The sequence below is a fragment of the Hippopotamus amphibius genome, chromosome 4 (assembly GCF_030028045.1).
Source record: "Hippopotamus amphibius kiboko isolate mHipAmp2 chromosome 4, mHipAmp2.hap2, whole genome shotgun sequence".
NCBI lineage: Eukaryota > Metazoa > Chordata > Mammalia > Artiodactyla > Hippopotamidae > Hippopotamus > Hippopotamus amphibius.
Genome location: NC_080189.1, coordinates 57,052,796 through 57,071,750, shown reverse-complemented (window position 1 = coordinate 57,071,750; position 18,955 = coordinate 57,052,796). Strand labels below are relative to the sequence as shown.

Below are 18,955 nucleotides of genomic sequence, written 5' to 3'. Positions count from 1 at the left end.
ACGTATGTAATTTAGATTACTTGAATATCTGTTTTCATTTGCCCTCTGGACATCGTGACTGTCGTAGTTCAAAGCTCTAACCACATACCTAGTTTCATAATTATCAAATAGAGGCACCTGATCTACGAGTTTGAGCGTGCTTATGAGGGCGAAAGGATAGAATATTTGAAATCTTTGAAAATCCTGAATGCATAGTACCCACTACTGGCTAATCCTCGCAGGAAATATTTAAGAGCTTGTAATAATTTCAAATATTGCACTTTTCTATTTTAGCTATTTCCTAACTAGTTTTCTAGATTATTTCTCCCCCTCACCCGTCTTTCAGAGCACGTTAATTTCAGCAGATCCTGCCGTTATTTCTTTTACCACAAAGTAGACAGTCTCTTGGCCTTGATGAGCTTTCTTCATGGCAGGAGATGAGTTATGTCACCAGGTCCCAGGTAGCTCCTGCCGGCCCTGTGCTCTCAGTTAGCTTTGATGGAAATTTTCCACAGTGCCTTCAAATCCGCAGCTGAGTTTATAGGAAACACCCTCCACTGAATGAGTTTATAGGAATGCTTCCTTACAGTAACGCTAATAATTTGATCCTGAGACGTGGATGCTGTGTTGCATTCATCACTATTTAAGAATTTAGTGGTCTTGATCTTTGGCTTAAATTTTTTTAAGAAAATTTTATTTACTTGTTTATTTATTTAGGCTGCGTTGGGTCTTACTTGCTGTGTGCGGGCTTTCTCTAGTTGAGGTTTGCTACTCGTTGTTTCAGTGCACTGGCTTCTCATTCCGGTGGCTTCTCTTGTTGCGGAGCACGGCTCTAGGCGCCGGGGCTTCAGTAGTTTTCGCTGGCGGGCTCTATAGCGCAGACTCAATAGTTGTGGCTCCCGGGCTTAGTTGCTCCCTGGCATGTGGTATCTTCCTGGACCAGGAATCGAACCCATGTCCCTTGTATTGGCAGGAAGATTCTTAACCACTGCGCCACCAGGGAAGTCCCTGATTTAAAATTTGAGGCTTCAATAAGTATTCATAAGAATTAAATCATGGATGTCTTTTTGAAACTTAAATCCCTTTAACCTTGGAACAAACTGTTGTTTCTACCCAGCCTGTATCAGCAGAATAGGCCAACTTTTCTCCCCAATTATAAAAGTAATACATGTTTTATAGAAAATTTGGAAAGCATGGAAAATTATAAACAAGAAAATAAAAGTTACCCATAATTTCAAAACCTAGAGATAACTAATGTTAACATTTTGGATCAAATCTTCCAGTTTTGTTTCTAATCTCTATTTTTAGCAGAAATGAAGTCCTACACACACACACTTATATGTGGTTTTGTAACCTGATATTTTCCCATAGTGTCATTATAAGTGTTTTATTTTGTTAAAAAGTAATTGTCATTTTTAGTGGTTAATTAGTATTCTGTCGTTTGCCTAATTTAATTGTTCACTGTGATTGAACGTGTATATTGTATTCAATTTTTAGACATTAAAAGTGATACTATAATTATATTTTAATAAAAAGTTAAATATAACACATCTTTGTTGTATAATATATAATAAAACATTGTTTTATTTTCTGGTTATTTAGGATAGGTTCCCAGAATTATTGAGTTAGAGGGCGTAGATAATTAGTAAAGCAGAAAGTCATGAGTTGGGAGTTAATAGGTTGAATTGTTTTACTTCAGTTGAAGCATTGAATACATAATACAGATAATACTGGGATGGGAAAAGAGTCAGAATGATGACTTTCTGGCCTGTGTAAGCGGTTTTTTTTCTTTCAGTTTTATTGAGATATAATTGACATATAGCCCTGTATAAGTTTAAAGTTTACAGCATAATGATTTGACTTACATCATGAAATGATTATCACAATGTTTAGTGAACATCCATCATCTCATATAGATACAAAATTATTAAAAATAGAAAAAAATGTTTTCCTTGTGACGAGAACTCAGCGTTTACTCTCAATAACTTTCATATATATTAATGCAACAGTGTTAATTGTATTTACCATGTTGCAAGAGGCTTTAAAAATATAGATGTTCTGGTTCTTCCTCAGTCCTACTGAATCAGAATCTTGGGGAGTGGGCTTCAGGCATCTGTAGTTTTAAAAATATCTTAAGGCTACTTGGATGCACAAAGAGTTGAGACCTGCTGTTCTAGAATCGTAGAATATTGATGGTGAAAGAGACCTTATGTGTGTAAGTCACTTTTGTGATTTTATACATAAGGAAACTGGCCAGTACATTTCCATGCAGTTAATTTGCCCTCATCTATAACTCACCTGCATCATCCACAGTCGCCTTCTGACTATTTATTCCATAATCCAGCTCCTTCCCCCTTCTATACTCTTACTCAGGCTATTCATCTTCCCTAAAACATTTTTCCTCATTCCATGCTTTTAAAAACAGCGTAATTCTACCTCCTCCACGTAGTTTCAGATTCTCTGTTGCCCATGTTTGTCTCCTTTTCAAAACTTCACTGCTGTGTTTCTGTGACACAACTTACTTGTTATATTCTGTTCTGTGTTTCAGGTATTGTCTTCTTTTGTTTAATCCAAGTCCTTGTTTCAGGACTGGGTACCCAGAAGATGCTTTAACTTACGATTCCTTAACCTTGACACATTAACATTTTAGGCTGGAAAATTTCCTGTTGTGGGGGGCTGTCCTGGGTATTGTAGGGTATTTAGCAGCATCCTTGGCCTCTACCCACTAGATGCCAGCAACACCCCTCCTCCCAGTTGTGACCAAAAATATCTCGAGATATTGCCAAGTGGGAGAAAATCACTCTCACCTGAGAACCACTACAGTAGCTCAGTTACTTTGTCTGCGTTGCTGAAACAGGGGAGAGCATTCATATCCACACTGAGTGCAACTAAATGAACCTAAATTGCCCTCCAGAAACAGCCCGGTACAGTTTTGTCATTTCCTTTGTGTAAGCCAGGGATGACCCAGATCTCAGACCTGGCCGATCCTAAGGTATTGCAACCTATGATTTCACCCAGCAGTTCCCGTCAAGTGATATGGATACCATGGGTTTGGGCAAAAGCAGGTCAGTTGTTTGTTGATTAGATTGAACTCCTGGAAAAGGGGCTCCTTTTTCTCCAGTCCTTTTCTTCTCTCTACCTGAGTGCCCAGGGGCTCAGTGGTCCAAGTGAACGATTTGTGACATGAAAATGGACTCAGAACATTAGTCTGCAAAATTTACTAAATCCAGTTGAACATATGGTATGACTTTATGGGGCTGATTACTACCTTTTGACCAAATGAGTAATTAAAGTATTTTTGATATTTAATTAAGTTGATTTTTCCATTTTCTGAGGAGTCAGTGAGTTCTCCTTTTTTGATATTTCAGGGTGTATTTCATATTTCCTTATTTAACATCTGTGGTTTTAAAAGTTTCTTCATATGAAATAGGGAAATTAGTCTGGATTATATGTCACTGACTGATGAAACTCCGTAGAAAGTTTTTTGGGGATTGGTCCTTGACTCTTATAATCTCAGCTCACATAGTTACAGCTGACCTAATAACTTAGGACTTTGTCTCCAAATCTGGGTCTCTTTCTACTGTATCACACTGTTCTTGGTGGAAGGATTTTGTCAGCCAGAGTGGTTGAAATATCCTGTGAAGAATTCTGAGAAAAATTACACAACTAAGTGATACATGATGACTTCTTGTATACAAAGTTTTAATAAATTTAAAGTACATTATGTTGCCTTAGAAATGGCTCCAACATTCTTTGAAATTTGTCCTATTTAAAGAAAAACAATAAGCAATCTATAACTAGTTTTGAGGTAGTAAAATTTGATGTAAATGAGTGAATTTAATGTTTAATAATTTAAACTTAATAAATTTATTTTGATATAAGTGAATTTAATAGTATAAAAACTTCCTGAGATGGCAAGTCTTGATGGCTATTAATGAAATCCTTACTTTTTATTAAAAAATGATCTATATGTGAAAATATTTATGATAACAGTGTTAAGTGGGGGAAAAGGATGCTAAATCATGACTGTAATACAACAGTTAACTTGTACTTAGAAAAAAGGATTAGCTGGAAAGAGACCAAGTTATATCACATGGTTGATGTTCACATGGGAATATCAGTTTTTTCCCTTCCAGGTTTATATATTTTCCAAGGTTTCTGTAATAAGTTTGTAATTTTTTAATCATAGAAAACGTTTTTTAATCCTTAGGCACAGACTTGCATATTTTATATAACTGCTCTTAATAAGAATACATTTTATATTTTGCTTTTTTAGCTTATAAATATGTTTACATAGTTCAAGACTTTTAAAATTATTACTTAAGCTGCATAATATAAAATTTCTGGAATGTACATAAACTATTAACAGTAATTACCTCTGGGAATAGGGAACAGCCCTCACATTGTATGCTTTTATACTCTTTGTGCTTTTACCATGTGCATTTATTACTCTTCTAAAAAATAAATACTATTACATTTTTACTGATTATGTTTCTACTTATTGACTTATACTTTAGTAAAACAGTAAATTTACAGCTTATTTAGTAATTTCCATGTTGCTAGACATATAGGACAGTCCTACGTTTTCACAGTTATAGAAAATACTGCAGAGATATGGTCTCGTATAGTTTTTTTCTTCCTCTTCTTTGAATCATTAATTCTAAATAAGTAAGTAAGGTCAAAGGCTATGTAAGTTCATTAGCTACCTGTTGCCATTGTAAATTCTGGAATGGTTGAATCCATTTATAATGACATCATAAGAATATAAGGGCATTGGTTTCACCCATAGCGTTACCATCATTGGGTACTGGAAATGATTATAGCTTTTTAAATGCTATGGCAAATGTGGATAACAGAGAGCTATCAACTATCTGTAGCACTCTTTTTGTATGTGTGGATTGCAATAATAGTTTATCTTTTATGTGAATCCAAAGAAGCATGTAAAAACTTTCAACACCTTTCTCCCCCATTTCTTATTTCTTGAATAAATAGAATCAAGCTATAGAAGTAGCCTCGGGTCACCAGCCTGTGTTCTTGAGCTGGGTGGAAGGCAGACATTTTAGTGGTCAAGGTGAAAATGTGGCTGAAATTAACAGACAAGTTGGTCAGAAACTTGGACTTTCAAATGGGGAACAGGTAAGCACAAAATGTGATGACAGTGACTTTCTTCTAATGTCACATGATACAGCAACAGAAATAAAAGTTCAGATATATTTTTTAAGGAGGTAAGGTGATACCTAACGTGTGTGCTACTATAACCAGTTCAGGATATTCAAGTTGACTATGTATTCTGTTAAGTCACTTTCTACCATATACTCCATTAAGTCGTTATCTAGTGGTCTCCCATGCTCCCTAGTTGATTTTGTATTCTAGGATTTTACTCACTTTCCAGGTTCCCTAATTTTGTTTTTGTGTAGTTATTTTTGCTTTATGAATTATTGAGTTTTACTTATCATTATTGAACTTCATTTTATTTGTTTATGATAGATTTTCTAACCATATTTGGATTTTAAAAAATATGTCCTGCAAAAGAGGGTTATTATTTTTCCAGTTTCTCCTTACCTATGAATTTAATGTGCTTAGACTGTAAACTCCAAAGCTTTAAGGACTTGTATCTCTCTTCATTTTATCATATCCACCAGTTTGTTTTTAACTATTTTAAACTGCAGAAGTAATACATATTCAGTACAAATATTTTACAATTGAAAGTAAAAAATGTTTTCCTTTCTCTAACCCCAGCCTCAGAATGAGTGTGTACTGTGGGATCTCACTAGACCTCTAGGATTTAAAGAATGAGAACATACATACATACATACATACATACATACATATTTTTTGCAGTTTTTCCACCACAAACTATATCAGAGATCCTTTCCACATATTACAAACAATATGCATTGAACATCTCTGTATATGTATGAAATGAAATTAATATTAAAAATTGAATTGGCAAGGCTGGAGCATAGCACATTTAAAAATTTGATAGCACTAAATTTTCTGTTACCAGTTTCTCACAACCATACCGAAGAATGTCACATCTTTTTAACTTGTTTTGAACGCAGACTAATTTTGTTCATGCATGTTTCTGATAATGAGAGTAGGCCACTGATGAGAAATCCATAGGCCTAGCATTAGTCTTTTGCTTACCTTAAATTTTTTGCTTGAATCTTAAAACTTTAGCATCAGGGTGACCTTAGAAGACACTAACTTTGGTGCCTTGCTCTGCAAATCTAGGGAGATGGACTGTTTTGCCCAGGATTGCATAGCAAGTTATAGTTCTGCTCTCTTTGAGTATATGGCACTTCCCTACGGGAAACATCAGGTTCCTATTCCTGATCTTGATGTTTTTATCAGCACCCTGAGCAGTCCTGCTTGTTTTTTATTCTCATTTGCTTCAAAGTGAACTTCTATCTGATTTTCTGCACATCCTCTGTATTGTAGCAACACCACTAAAGTACTGTCTCCCAATCATCGATAGGAACAGAAAATGGGACTGGCTTGGCCAGAACACTAGCTTCTTGTTCTTCCTCAGATTCACCGCTTTCAAGTAGGGTTTGTGGGAGGTACTGAGGGAAATAACTGAGGAGCAGGTGAGGCACTTGGGGAAATTCTGCTGCCATCCACAAAGGCAGAGAAGGAGCATTTAATACTCTGTGGATTTGGATTTTACTCCTCTAATCCTGAGAAATACCCATAGAAGAGGAAAGAAAGAGGGTGGATTCCAAATTCTTGAGAAACACTAGCATTTCCTGTGTATCTATAGACTGGGATGAGGGGGTATTTGTTTTACTATTCTTTTAGCTGTGCATAATTATGCTTCTAAATAATTGGTTCTAATCTCTATTTCAGTGTGTTTTTTACTTTTCCAGAAGCAGCATGGCTTGAAGTTAGTTATAAAACTTAAATTGCAAAACTCCTAGAAATAATAGTATTTATACACAAGATTGAGCCGTGACTTCATGACATCATTGTTTTTTCTTGCATTTTTTTAACTTGTTAGTTTTCTTTAAATGGTTATCTTTATATTATTTTTTAAAACACATATTGTGCTAGGATGTATTTTTCTTTGTTGTATAATTAGTTGTGAAATAATTTTTTCTAAAATGCTGAGTATATCAGGGCCTACCTAAGAATATGTGCTTAATGAATATTTGTCAAATGAAGGACTACACACAAACACATACACACACACACACACACAGAATTAATTACGTAGCTAAGGAGAGAACTTCTTATTTTCTAGGGATATTAAAAAGTCTTTTAATAGTAGTTTTGTACTTTAATTTTTTTCCAGGTGTTTCTCAAGCCTTGTTCCCATGTGGTGTCTTGTCAGGAAGTTGAGGTGGAACCCCTCTCAGCAGATGATTGGGAGATACTGGTAAAGAAAACAAAATGAGAACTATCCGAGTTTAAGGTTAAATTACTTCAAAATATCAGTGTCCTTTTTTTTTCAAGTGAAGTATAGTTGATTTACGATGTTGTGCTAATTTCTGCTGTGCAGTAAGGTGATGCAGTTATACATATATATACATTCTTTTTTAATATTCTTTTACATTATCGTTTATCCCAGGAGATTGGATATAGTTACCTGTGCTTTATAGTATGACCTTGTTGTTTATCGATTCTAAATGTAATAGTTTGCATCTACCAACCCCAAACTCTCAGTCCATTCCTCTGCCTTCACCCTCCCCTTTGGCAACCACAAGTCTGTTCTCTGTGTCTGTGAGTATGTTTCTGTTTTATAGATAGATTCATTTGTGCCATATTTTAGGTTCCACATGTAAATGGTATCATGTGTTGTTTGTCTTTCTCTTTCAGACTTACTTCTCTTGGTGTGATAATCTCTAGTCGCATCCTTGTTGCTGCACATGGCATTATTTTGTTCTTTTTTATGGCTGAGTAATATCCCATTGTGTATTTATACCACATCTTCCTTATCCATTCATCTGTTGGTGGACATTTCGGTTGTTTCCATGTTTTGGCTATTGTGAATAGTGCTGCTGTGAGCATAGGTGTGCATGTATCTTTTTGAACTATTATTTTGTCTGAGTATATGCCCAGGAGTGGGATGACTGGATCATATGGTAGTTTTATTTTTAGTTTTCTGAGGAACCTCCGTACTGTTTTCCATAGTGACTGCACCAACTTACATTCCCACCAACAGTGTAGGAGGGTTCCCTTTTCACCACACCCTCTCCAGCATTTGTTATTTGTAGACTTTTTAATGATTGCCATTCTGATTTGCATTTCTCTAATAATTAGTGATGTTGAGCATCTTTTCATGTTTCTCTTGGCCATCTGTATGTCTTCTTTGGCAAAATATCTATTTAGGTCTTCTGCCCATTTTTTGATTGGGTTGCTTGTTTTTTTGTTGTTGAGTTGTATGTGCTGTTTGTGTATTTTGAAGATTAAGCCCTTGTTGGTCACATTGTGTTGCAAATATTTTCTCCTGTCCCGTAGTTTGTCTTTTTTTTTTTTTTTTTTTTTTCATCGTTCATATTTTTTTATTTTTTGGGGGGGGGTACACCAGGTTCAATCATCTGTTTTTATACATATATCCCCGTATTCCCTCCCTTCCTTGACTCCCCTCCTCGAGTCCCCCCCACCCTCCCTGCCCCAGTCCTCTTTTTATAGTTTCTTTTGCTGTGCAATAGCTTATAAGTTTGATTAGGTCCCATTTATATATTTTTGTTTTTATTTCTATTGCCTTGGGAGACTGACCTAAGAAAAACATTGGTACAGTTTATGTCAGAGAGTGTTTTGCCTATGCTCTCTTCTAGGAGTTTTATGGTGTCATGTCTTACGCTTAACCATTTTGAGTTTATTTTTGTGTATGGTGTAAGGTTGTGTTCTGACTTCATTGATTTACATGCAGCTGTTTCACTTTCCAAGCACTACTTGCTGAAGAGACTGTCTTTTCCCATTTTATATTCTTTCCTCTTTTGTCGAAGATTAGTTGAACGTAAATGTGTGGGTTTATTTCTGGGCTGTCTGTTTTGTTCCATTGATCCGTAGTCTGTTTTTGTGCCAATACCACACTGTTTGGATTATGTAGCTTTGTAGTATTGTCTGAAATCTGGGAGGGGTTATGCCTCCTGCTTTGTTCTTTTTCCTCAGGATTGTTTTGGCAATTCTGGGTCTTTTATGGTTCCATAAAAAAATTTTGGATTGTTCTAGTTCTGTGAAAAATGTCATGGTTAGTTTGATAGGGATCACATTAAGCCTGTAGATTGCTTTGGGTAGTAGTGCCATTTTCACAGTATTAATCCTTGCAATCCAAGAACATGAAATATCTTTCCATTTCTTTAGATCCTCTTTAACTTTCTTTATTAATGTCTTATAGTTCTCAGCATATAAGTCTTCCACCTCCTTGGTTGGGTTTATTCCAGGATTTTTTTTGGGGGGGGGGTGCAATTTTAAAAGATACTGTTTGTTTACATTCTCTTTCTGATATTTGTTAGTATAAAGAAATGCAACTGTTTTCTGAATGTTAATCTTGTATCCCACTATTTGCTGAATTCATTTATTAGATCTAGAGGTTTTTGTGTGGAGTCCTTAGGTTTTATGTTTATAGTATCATGTCATCTACATATAGTGACAGTTTTACTTCTTCCCTTCCAATTTGAATACCTTTTATTTCTTTTTCTTGTCTGATTGCTGTGGCTAGGACTTCTAATACTATGTTGAATAGAAATGGTGAGAGTGGGCATTCTTGTCTTGTTCCAGATTTTAGCAGGAAGGCTTTTAGCTTTTCACTGTTTTGTATTATTATGTTGGCTGTGGGTTTGTCATAAATGGCTTTTATTATGTTGAGTTATATTCCCTGTATACCCACTTTGATAAGAGTTTTTATTATGAATGGATGTTGAATTTTGTCAAATGCTTTTTCTGCATGTATTGGTGATCATGTGGTTTTGACTTTTCTTTTGTTTATGTGGTGTATTACACTGATTGATTTGCATATGTTGAACCATCCTTGTGAACTTGGAATGAATCCCACTTGGTCATGGTGTATGATCCTTTTTATGTGTTGTTGGGTTTGGTTTCCTAATATTTTGTTGAGTAATTTTGCATCTATATTCATCAAAGATGTTGACCTGTAATTTTCTTTTTTGGTTATATCTTTGTCTGGTTTTGATATCAGGGTGATGGTGGCTTCACAGAATGTCTTTGGGAGTGTTCCCTCCTTTTCAGTCTTTTGGAATAGTTTGAGAAAGCTCAGTATAAGTTCTTCTTAGTATGCTTGGTATAATTTGCCTGTGAAGCCATCTGGTCCTGGACTTCTGTTTGTAGGGAATTTTTTTTTTTTATTACAGATTCTATTTCACTTCTAGTGATCAGTCTATTAAAGTTACTATTTCTTCTTGATTCAGTTTTGGTGGGCTGTATGTTTCTAGAAAGTTGTGCATTTCTTTTAGGTTGTCAAATTTGTTAGCATATAATATTTTTTCTTTTTTGGATGTGTTGCACAGCTAGTGGAATCTCAATTCCCTGATTCAGAGATTGAACCTGGGCCACAGCAGTGAGAGTGCCAAGTCCTAACCACTAGACAACCAGGGAACTCCAGCATAATTGTTTATAGTATTCACTTACAATTCTATATATTTCTGCAGTATCAGTTGAGATTTCCCCTTTTTCATTTCTTATTTTATTTGGGTTCTTTCTCTTTTCTTCTTGTAAGCATGACCAGAGGTTTGTCAATTTTGTTTACCCTTTCAAAGAACTAGCTCTTGGTTTTATTGAGTTTTTTCTATTTTTTTAATCTCTATTTTATTTATTTCCCACCTGATCTTTATTATTTTCTTCCTTCTGCTGACTTTAGCTTTTGTTTGTTCTACTTTTTCTGATTCTTTTAGTGGTAGGTGAGGTTGTTTATTTGAGATTTTTCTCGTTTTTTGAGGAAGGCCTGTATCACTATGAACATCCCTGTAAGAACTGTTTTTGCTGCATCCCATAGATTTTGTATGGTTGTGTTTTCATTGTCATTTGTCTCAAATTTGTCTCAAATTCCTTTTTGATTTCCTCATTAATCCATTGGTCTTTTAGTAGCTGGTTGTTTAGTCTCCATGTAATCGTTTTTTTCTCATTTCTTCTGGTTGATTTCTGGTTTCATGCTGTTGTGGTCAGAGAAGATGCTTGAAATAATTTCTGTACTCTTAAATTTGTTGAGGTTAGTTTTGTGCCCTACTATGTGGTCAATCCTAGAGAATGTTCCATCTGCACTTGAAAAGAATGTTTATTCTGGTTTTTTTAGACATAATGTCCTGAAAATATCAATTAAGCCTACTGTTCTATTGTATAATTTAGGATCTCTGTTGCCTTACTGATTATCTGTCTGGAAGATCCAAATTGATGTGAGTGGGGTGTTAAAGTCTCCTGCTGCTTTTGTATTGCCATCAGTTTCTTCCTTTATGTCTGATAGTATTTGTTTTATGTATTTGCAAGCTTCTATATTAGGTACATAGATGTTGACGAGTATAATATCCTTTTCTTGTATTGATCCTTTTACCATTAAATAGTGTCCTTTTTATCTCTCTTTATGGCCTTTGTTTTAAACTCTATTTTGTCTGCTATGAGTATTGTAACTTCTGTTTTCTTCTCATTTCCATTGCATGAAATATCTTTTACCATCCCCTCACTTTCAATCTATGTGTGTCCTTTGCCCTAAGGTGGGTCTCTTGTAGGCAACATATTGTAGGCTCTTCTTTTTTTTTATGTAGTCTGCCACTCTGTGTCTTTTTTGTTAATTGAAGTATAGTTGATTTACAATGTTGTGCCAGTCTCTGCTGTACAGGAAAGTGACTCAGTTATACATATATATACATTCTTTTTTTAAATTTTATTTTCCTTTATGGTTTATCCCAGGAGATTGGATATAGTTCCCTGTGCTATATAGTATGACCTTATTTATCCATTCTAAATGTAAGAGTTTGCATCTACCAACCCCAAACTCCCAGTCCATCTCTCTCCTTCCCCACTCCCCCTGGGCAACCACAAGTATGTTCTCTATATCTGTGAGTCTGTTTCTGTTTTGTAGATAGGTTCGTTTGTGCCATATTTTAGATTCCACATTATAAGTGATATCATATGGTATTTGTCTTTTTCTTTCTGACTTACTTAACTTATTATGATAATCTCTAGTTGCATCTTAGTTGCCACACATGGCGCTATTTCATTCTTTTTTATGGCTGAGTAGTATCCATTGTATATATGTACTACATCTTCTTTATCCATTCATCTGTCGATGGACATTTAGGTTGTTTCCATGTCTTGGCTATTGTGAATAGTGCTGCTATGAATATATGGATGCATGTATCTTTTTTAATTATAGTTTTGACTGGATATATGCCCAGGAGTGGGATGACTGGATCATGTGGTAGTTCTGTTTTTAGTTTTCTGAGGAACCTCCACACTGTTTTCGATAGTGACTGCACCAACTTACATTCCCACCAGCAGTGTAGGTGGATTCCCTTTTCTCCACCTCCTCTCCAGCATTTGTTATTTGTAGACTTTTTAATGATGGCTAGTCTGACCAGTTTGTAGTTTTGATTTATATTTCTCTAATAATTAGTGATACTGAGAAGCTTTTCATGTGTCTACTGGCCATCTGTATGTCTTCTTTGGCAAAATGTCTATTTAGGTCTTCTGCCCATTTTTCGATTGAGTTTGTTTTTTGTTGTTGTTCAATTGTATGAGCTGTTTGTATGTTTTGGAGATTAGCTCTTGTCTGTTGCATCATTTGCAAATATTTTCTCCCATTCTGTAGGTTGTCTTTTTTTTTTTTTTTATGATTTCCTTTGCTGTGCAAAAACTTGTAAGTTTGATTAGGTTCCATTTGTTTATTTTTGTTTTTTTTTCTATTGCCTTGGGAGACTGACCTAAGAAAACATTGGTACAATTTATGTCAGAGAATGTTTTGCCTGTGCTCTCTTCTAGGAGTTTTATGGTGTTATGTATTATGTTTAAGTCTCTAAGCCATTTTGAGTTTATTTTTGTGCATGATGTGCAGGTGTGTTCTAACTTCATTGATTTACATGCAGCTGTCCAACTTTCCCAGCACCACTTACTGAAGAGACTGTCTTTTTCCCATTTCATATTCTTTCCTCCTTTGTCAAAGATTAATTGACTGTAGGTGTGTGGGTTTATTTCTGGGCTCTCTATTCTTTTCCATTGACCCATGTCTATTTTTATACCAACACCACACCATTTTGATTACTGTAGCTTTGTAGCATTGTCTGAAGCCTGGGAGAGTTAAGCCTCCTGCTTTGTTGGTTTTTTGTTTTGTTTTTTTCCTCAGGATTGTCTAGGCAATTCTGGGTCTTTTACAGTTCCATAAAAATTTTTGAATTATTTGTTCTAGTTCTGTGAAAAGTGTCATGGGTAATTTGAAAGAGATTGCCTGAAAGTTTTTGCCTTATTGATTTTATGTCTAGAAGATCTGTCCATTGATGTGAAGGAGGTGTTAAAGTCTCCTAGTATTATTGTATTCCCATTGATTTCTCCCTTTATATCTGTTAGAATTTATTTTATGTATTTGGTGCTCCTATATTGGGTGCATATATGTTGACCAGTGTAAAATCCTCTTCTTGATTTGATCCTCTTGCCATTATATAGTTTCCTTCATCTTTCTTTATAGCCTTTGCTTTACAGTCTGTTTTGTCTGACATGAGTATTGTGACCCCTGCTTTCTTTTCATTTCCATTTGTATGAAATATCTTTTTCCATCCCCTCACTTTCAACCTAATGTATGTTGTATCCTTTGCCCTAAGGTGGGTCTTTTGTAGGCAGCATATTGTAAGCTTTTGTTTTTTTATCCAGTCTGCCACTCTCTGTCTTTTGATTGGAGCATTCAGTCCATTGACATTTAAGGTAATTATTGACACACATGTATTTATTACTATATTAAACCCTGTTTTTCAGTTGATTTTTTGTTTCTTCCTGTTTGTTTTTGTTTTTGTGGTTTGATGATTTCCTTTTATTTTATGCTTGTGTTCTCTTCTTTTTGTTTTTGTGAATCTATTGTATGTTTCTGATTTGTGGTTGCCCTGTTTTTCAAGTATATTAACCCCTTCCTATATCTGCTTGCTTAAGACTGTTAGTCATATAGGCTCAAACACATTCTAAACAAAAGAAAGCAAAAAAAAGAATCTGTATTTTCTCTTTTTTTTTTAGAGGTTTATTTTATTATTTATTTATTTACTTATTTTATTTTTGGCTGTGCTGGGTCTTCGTTGCTGCACAGGGTCTTCCTCTAGTTGTGGAGAGTAGGGGCTACTCTTCATTGTGGTGCTCAGGCTTCTCATTGCGGTGGCTTCTCTTGTTGCAGAGCCCGGGCTCTAGGCGTGCAGGCTTCAGCAGTTGTGGCACATGGGCTCAGTAGTTGTAGCTCAAGGGCTCTAGAGTACAAGCTCAGTAGTTGTGGCACCCAGGCTTAGTTGCTCCAAGGCATGTGGGATCTTCCCAGATCAGGGATTGAACCCATGTCACCTGCTTGGCAGGCAGATTCTTTAACCACTGCACCACCAGGGAAGCCCAGAATCTGTATTTTCTTATTCTCCTTCCTCACGTTTTATGATTTTGATGTCTTTTTTACATCTTCATTTTTATCCCTTTGCTGTTCCTTGTATTTATCATCACGTTCACAGATAGGCTTGGGGTTTTTTTTTTTTTTTCTCTTTTTGATCTATATACTGGCTAATTTAAGTAGTTTACTTTGCAATCATGATTTCTTCCTATAGCTTCTATGTAGAAAAAGATCTTTCAATATTTCTTTCAGGATAGGCTTAGTATTGCTGTATTATTTTAGTTTTTGCTTGTCTGAGAAATTCTTTATTTTTCCTCCTATTCTAAATGATAATCCTGGGTAGATTATTATTGGTGACAGATTTTTCCCCTTCAAGACTTTGAATATATTTTGCCACTCCCTTCTGGCTTTCAGTGTTTCTGTAGAGAAGTCAGCTGATAGCCTTATGGAGGTTTCCTTGTAATTAACTCTTTTTCTCTTGGTATGTTTAGAATCCTTCTTTAACTTTTGCCTTTTTTATTATAATATGTCTTGGTGTAGGTCTCTTTGGGTCTGTCTTCTGTCGGTGCTCCTTGTATTGGGATATCTGTTTCCTTGTTTAGGTTTGGGAAGTTTTCAGCCATAATTTTTTCAAATACATTTTCAGTTCCCTTTTCTCTTTCTTCTTCTGGAATCCCTGTTATGCATAGATTGAGATGCTTTATATTATCGAATATGTCTCTAATATTGCTTTCTTTTGTTTTTTTTCATTTGGCTTTCTTTCTGCTGTTTTGATTGGGTGATTTCCATTATTCTGTCTTCCAGATCACTTATTCTTTCTTCTGCATTATTCATTCTGTTATTCATTCCCTTAGCTCAGCTTTCATCTTGGCAAATGAATTTTCTAATTTCTCTTGGCTCCTCATAGTTTCTAGTTCCTTTTTATAGTAATCTGCATTTCTGTTGATACCTTTCTTAATTCCTTCAGTATTTTTATTACCTCCTTTTTGAGCTCAGTGTCTGTTAGATTGAAGAGGTCTGTTTCCTTGTTTATTCCTCCAGGGGAATTCTCTTGGTCTTTTAACTGGAAGTGTTTCCTCTGCTTTTTCATTTTGCTTGTATTTGTCTTATTCTGTGAGTTTAGGAGAAACAATTATCTACTGTAGTCTTGAAGGGCTATTTATATGTGAGAGCATCCCTGCATAGTTTGTGTGGGTTTAATATTTTTTTGGCATGAGGGCTGGGCTGGTTTGGTTTTAGGTTTTGCTCTGGATGCTTGCCATCTCTTTCCCCTGTGTGTGCTGGCCATTATCCCCTTGATGGAGGTGTGCAGGTGCATGGCCTGTGCATGCTCCCAGGAAGGCGGGGGCAGTGTTTGGTGCCCAATTGTGGGACCTTTGGTGGCAGCAGTGGTCTGCACCTGCCTCCGGAGTCTGAGGTGGCAGTGCTGGCTCACGCCTGTCCCCAGAGCTCATGTTGGCTGTACCCTACTGGCTGAGAGTGCATGAGTGGAGAAGGAAGCTCCTGTGGTGCTCCTGCCCCTCTCCTCGCACACCTTCCAACAATGGCACCTTGCCTCTCTGGCGGACCCAGGCTTATTCCTGTACTCCCTCAGTTGTGTTGCCCCACACCCTAGCCCCCTCACACTGTCTCCATGCAGCCAACCTTAGTCCTCTCCCTGGATCTGACCTCAGCACCCAGCCCCCGCCCACCTCAATGGCTGAGCATCTCAGGCTGGAGAGTGCTGGGCAGCACACTGACCTGGGGGAGTGCTGGGTGGCACACTGACCGTTTGTGCAGGTCTCTCTCTGCTTTGCCTTCCATAAACTGGTTGCTGCACTCTTCTCCAAAGCTCCCCCTCTGTCCCAGCTGACCTCCCCACTAGTGAGGGGACTTCCCAATGTGAGGAAACCTTTCCCTTTTCACATTTCCCTCCCGGGGGTGCAGGTCCTATCCTGGTTCCTTTCTTTTTTTTCTTTATTCTTTTCCTTTATTCTTTTTTTCTTTATTCTTTTGTCCTACACAGTTACATGGAGATTTCCTTGCCCTTTGTGAAGTCTGAGGTGTTCTGTCAGCATTCATTAGATGTTCTGTGAGAACCATTCCACTTGTAGATGTGTGTTTCATGTATTTGTGGGAGAAGGTGAGCTCCCTGTCCTACTCCTCCGCCATCTTGATCTGATCCTCCATAATATCAGTGTCTTTAGATTTCTCTCCTCTGAGTGGCATTATATATTCTGAGTTGGTTTGATTTATAAGAATGAGTTGAGATTTCCTTACTAGACACGGAATAGACAAAATGTAATGTGAATTGATCTTTTTGTTTATTGGTTCTAGGAGCTGCATGCTGCTTCCCTTGAACAGCATCTTCTAGATCAAATTCGAATAGTTTTTCCAAAAGCCATTTTTCCTATTTGGGTTGATCAGCAAACTTACGTATTTATCCAGATTGGTAGGTGCTATTGTAATATTTTCATCATAATCCTCACTATAGCATTGAATCCAAAGCAGAGGTAAAAGCACACTAATGACCTTTGTTTTCTACACAGTTGCACTAATACCAGCTGCTCCTTATGGAAGGCTGGAAACTGATAGCAAGCTCCTTATTCAGCCAAAGACTCGCCAAGCCAAAGAGAATACATTTTCAAAAGCAGATAATGCACATGGAAAATTTCATAATTATGGAAGAGACCAAAAGGGATTGACAAAAGAACTTCAAAGCAAGCAACTTCAATCAAATACTATTGGGGTCACTGGGTGTAAAGAAACAGATTCAGAGAGTACAGTTGACTCGTCACTAATACCAAGCTTATGGACTGTGATAGGAAACATTTTTTCTTTTGGGTCTGAGAAGAAACAAGTTTCGTCCTGGGGGTTAACTGAAATCAATGCATTCAGAAATATGCAATCAACAGTTGTTCCTCTGGACAATATTTTCAGAGTATGCAAATCTCAGCCTCCCAGCATATGTAATATGTCAGCAACTTCTGTGTTTCACAAACATTATGCCATTCATGTATTTCCATGGGACCAGGAATATTTTGATGTGGAGCCCAGCTTTACTGTGACCTATGGAAAGCTAGTTAAACTGCTTTCTCCAAAGCAACAGCAAAGTAAAACAAAACAAAATGTCCTGTCACCTGAAAAAGAGAAACAGATGTCAGAACCACTCGATCAAAAACAGATTAGCCCAGACCATAGTCAAGAAGCTGGCAAGACTTGTGTGCTAAAGGTAGTCTGGAATGGACTTGAGGAATTGAAGAATGCTACTAAATACACCAAAAACTTAGAAGCTCTTCATCTTGGGAAAGTCTGGGTTAGTATAAATCTTTTTTTTTTTAATTGAAGTATGGTTGATTTACAGTGTTGTGTTAGTTTCTGGTGTACAGCAAATGGGTTAGTATAAATCTTATAATTAGGGAGGAAGTAACTTTATGTTGCTTGAACTTCCCCAAATTATGAACTAAAATAATATTTTATATACAAATTGAAAACCAGTGTAATAAATAGTACCTAAAGTTACTGCAGGGACACATTTGTGATCGCAGGGTAAAGTCCTTATTTGGGTAAGGTTTGTGTATTTCCTGGCTAAGTAAACTTGGACAGGTATAAGCTATGATAGGTACAGGCTCAGAGAGGTCAAAATTACTTGCCTGGGGTTATTAGCTTGTAAGTAGAACTAGGCCTCACATCTTTAATTCCCGTGGAAGATTTGTTTCCAAGTTCTTGAAAGCAAAGGAAGGACTTGTTATGTATTGGGGAAAATGCCCAGTGTAGGGAGAGACCCATGGCGTGAGATAACCTGGACTCACATGTACCCAGAAGCTCCATACCCTCTTGGTATCAGCTCTTTAACTTGTGTGTGATGGAGGTCAAAAGTAGAGCAACTAGCATTTCACCTTCTCATCCTGGCCTCAGATGTTTTTGTTTTTAAGATTTTTGTTTTGATGTAGACCATTTTTAAAGTCTTTATTGAATTTGTTACAATATTGCTTCTGTTTTATATTTTGGTTTCTTGGCCACAAGGCAGGTGGGATTCTAGCTCCCTGACCAGGGGTCAAACCCACACCCCCTGCGTTGAAAAGTGAAGTCTTAACCACTGGACCGCCAGGGAAGTCTCTGGCCTCAAATATTAATGTTAATTTTATGTGAAATAAGTCATCAGCCCCTTTTATTTGAACCTAATTTTAAACCACTGTGAAATGAAACTTCAGGGTGAGAAGGGAGGAAATTGTTAGGACAGGGAAGAACAATGGGAAGGAAAGGGGGCCTCCTTTGTAGATTTCTTTTACCCTCACAGTTTTACCTGTGACCTTTACATAGGCAACTTACAAAGTTTTAATCTCTTTCAGCCTACATCATTTTCTAAAACTCCAGCCATGCCTCATATTTTCTGTTAGCTCTAATCTCTTACTTAAGAAGATCCTACTGCATCTTCAAAATCAAATTGTCTAACACTGAACTTTATTATGA

General features: G+C 36.5%; 1 protein-coding gene across 4 annotated transcripts in view; it reads left to right on the top strand.

Moving 5' to 3' along the window:
• PEX1 (peroxisomal biogenesis factor 1) overlaps positions 1 to 18,955 on the top strand; it is a 73,385-nt gene that overhangs the window by 940 nt on the left and 53,490 nt on the right. For 3 of the 4 annotated variants that reach the window (XR_009053127.1, XM_057730973.1, XM_057730974.1), the window contains exons 2-5: positions 4,972 to 5,115; positions 7,274 to 7,357; positions 16,820 to 16,934; positions 17,032 to 17,798. Coding sequence is in view for 3 of the 4 variants with exons in the window: in XM_057730973.1 (XP_057586956.1) it covers positions 4,972 to 5,115; positions 7,274 to 7,357; positions 16,820 to 16,934; positions 17,032 to 17,798 (1,110 nt within the window). In the remaining variant the exon portion in view is untranslated. The remainder of the gene's footprint in view (positions 1 to 4,971; positions 5,116 to 7,273; positions 7,358 to 16,819; positions 16,935 to 17,031; positions 17,799 to 18,955) is intronic. The other variant, XM_057730975.1, reaches the window with a different exon arrangement.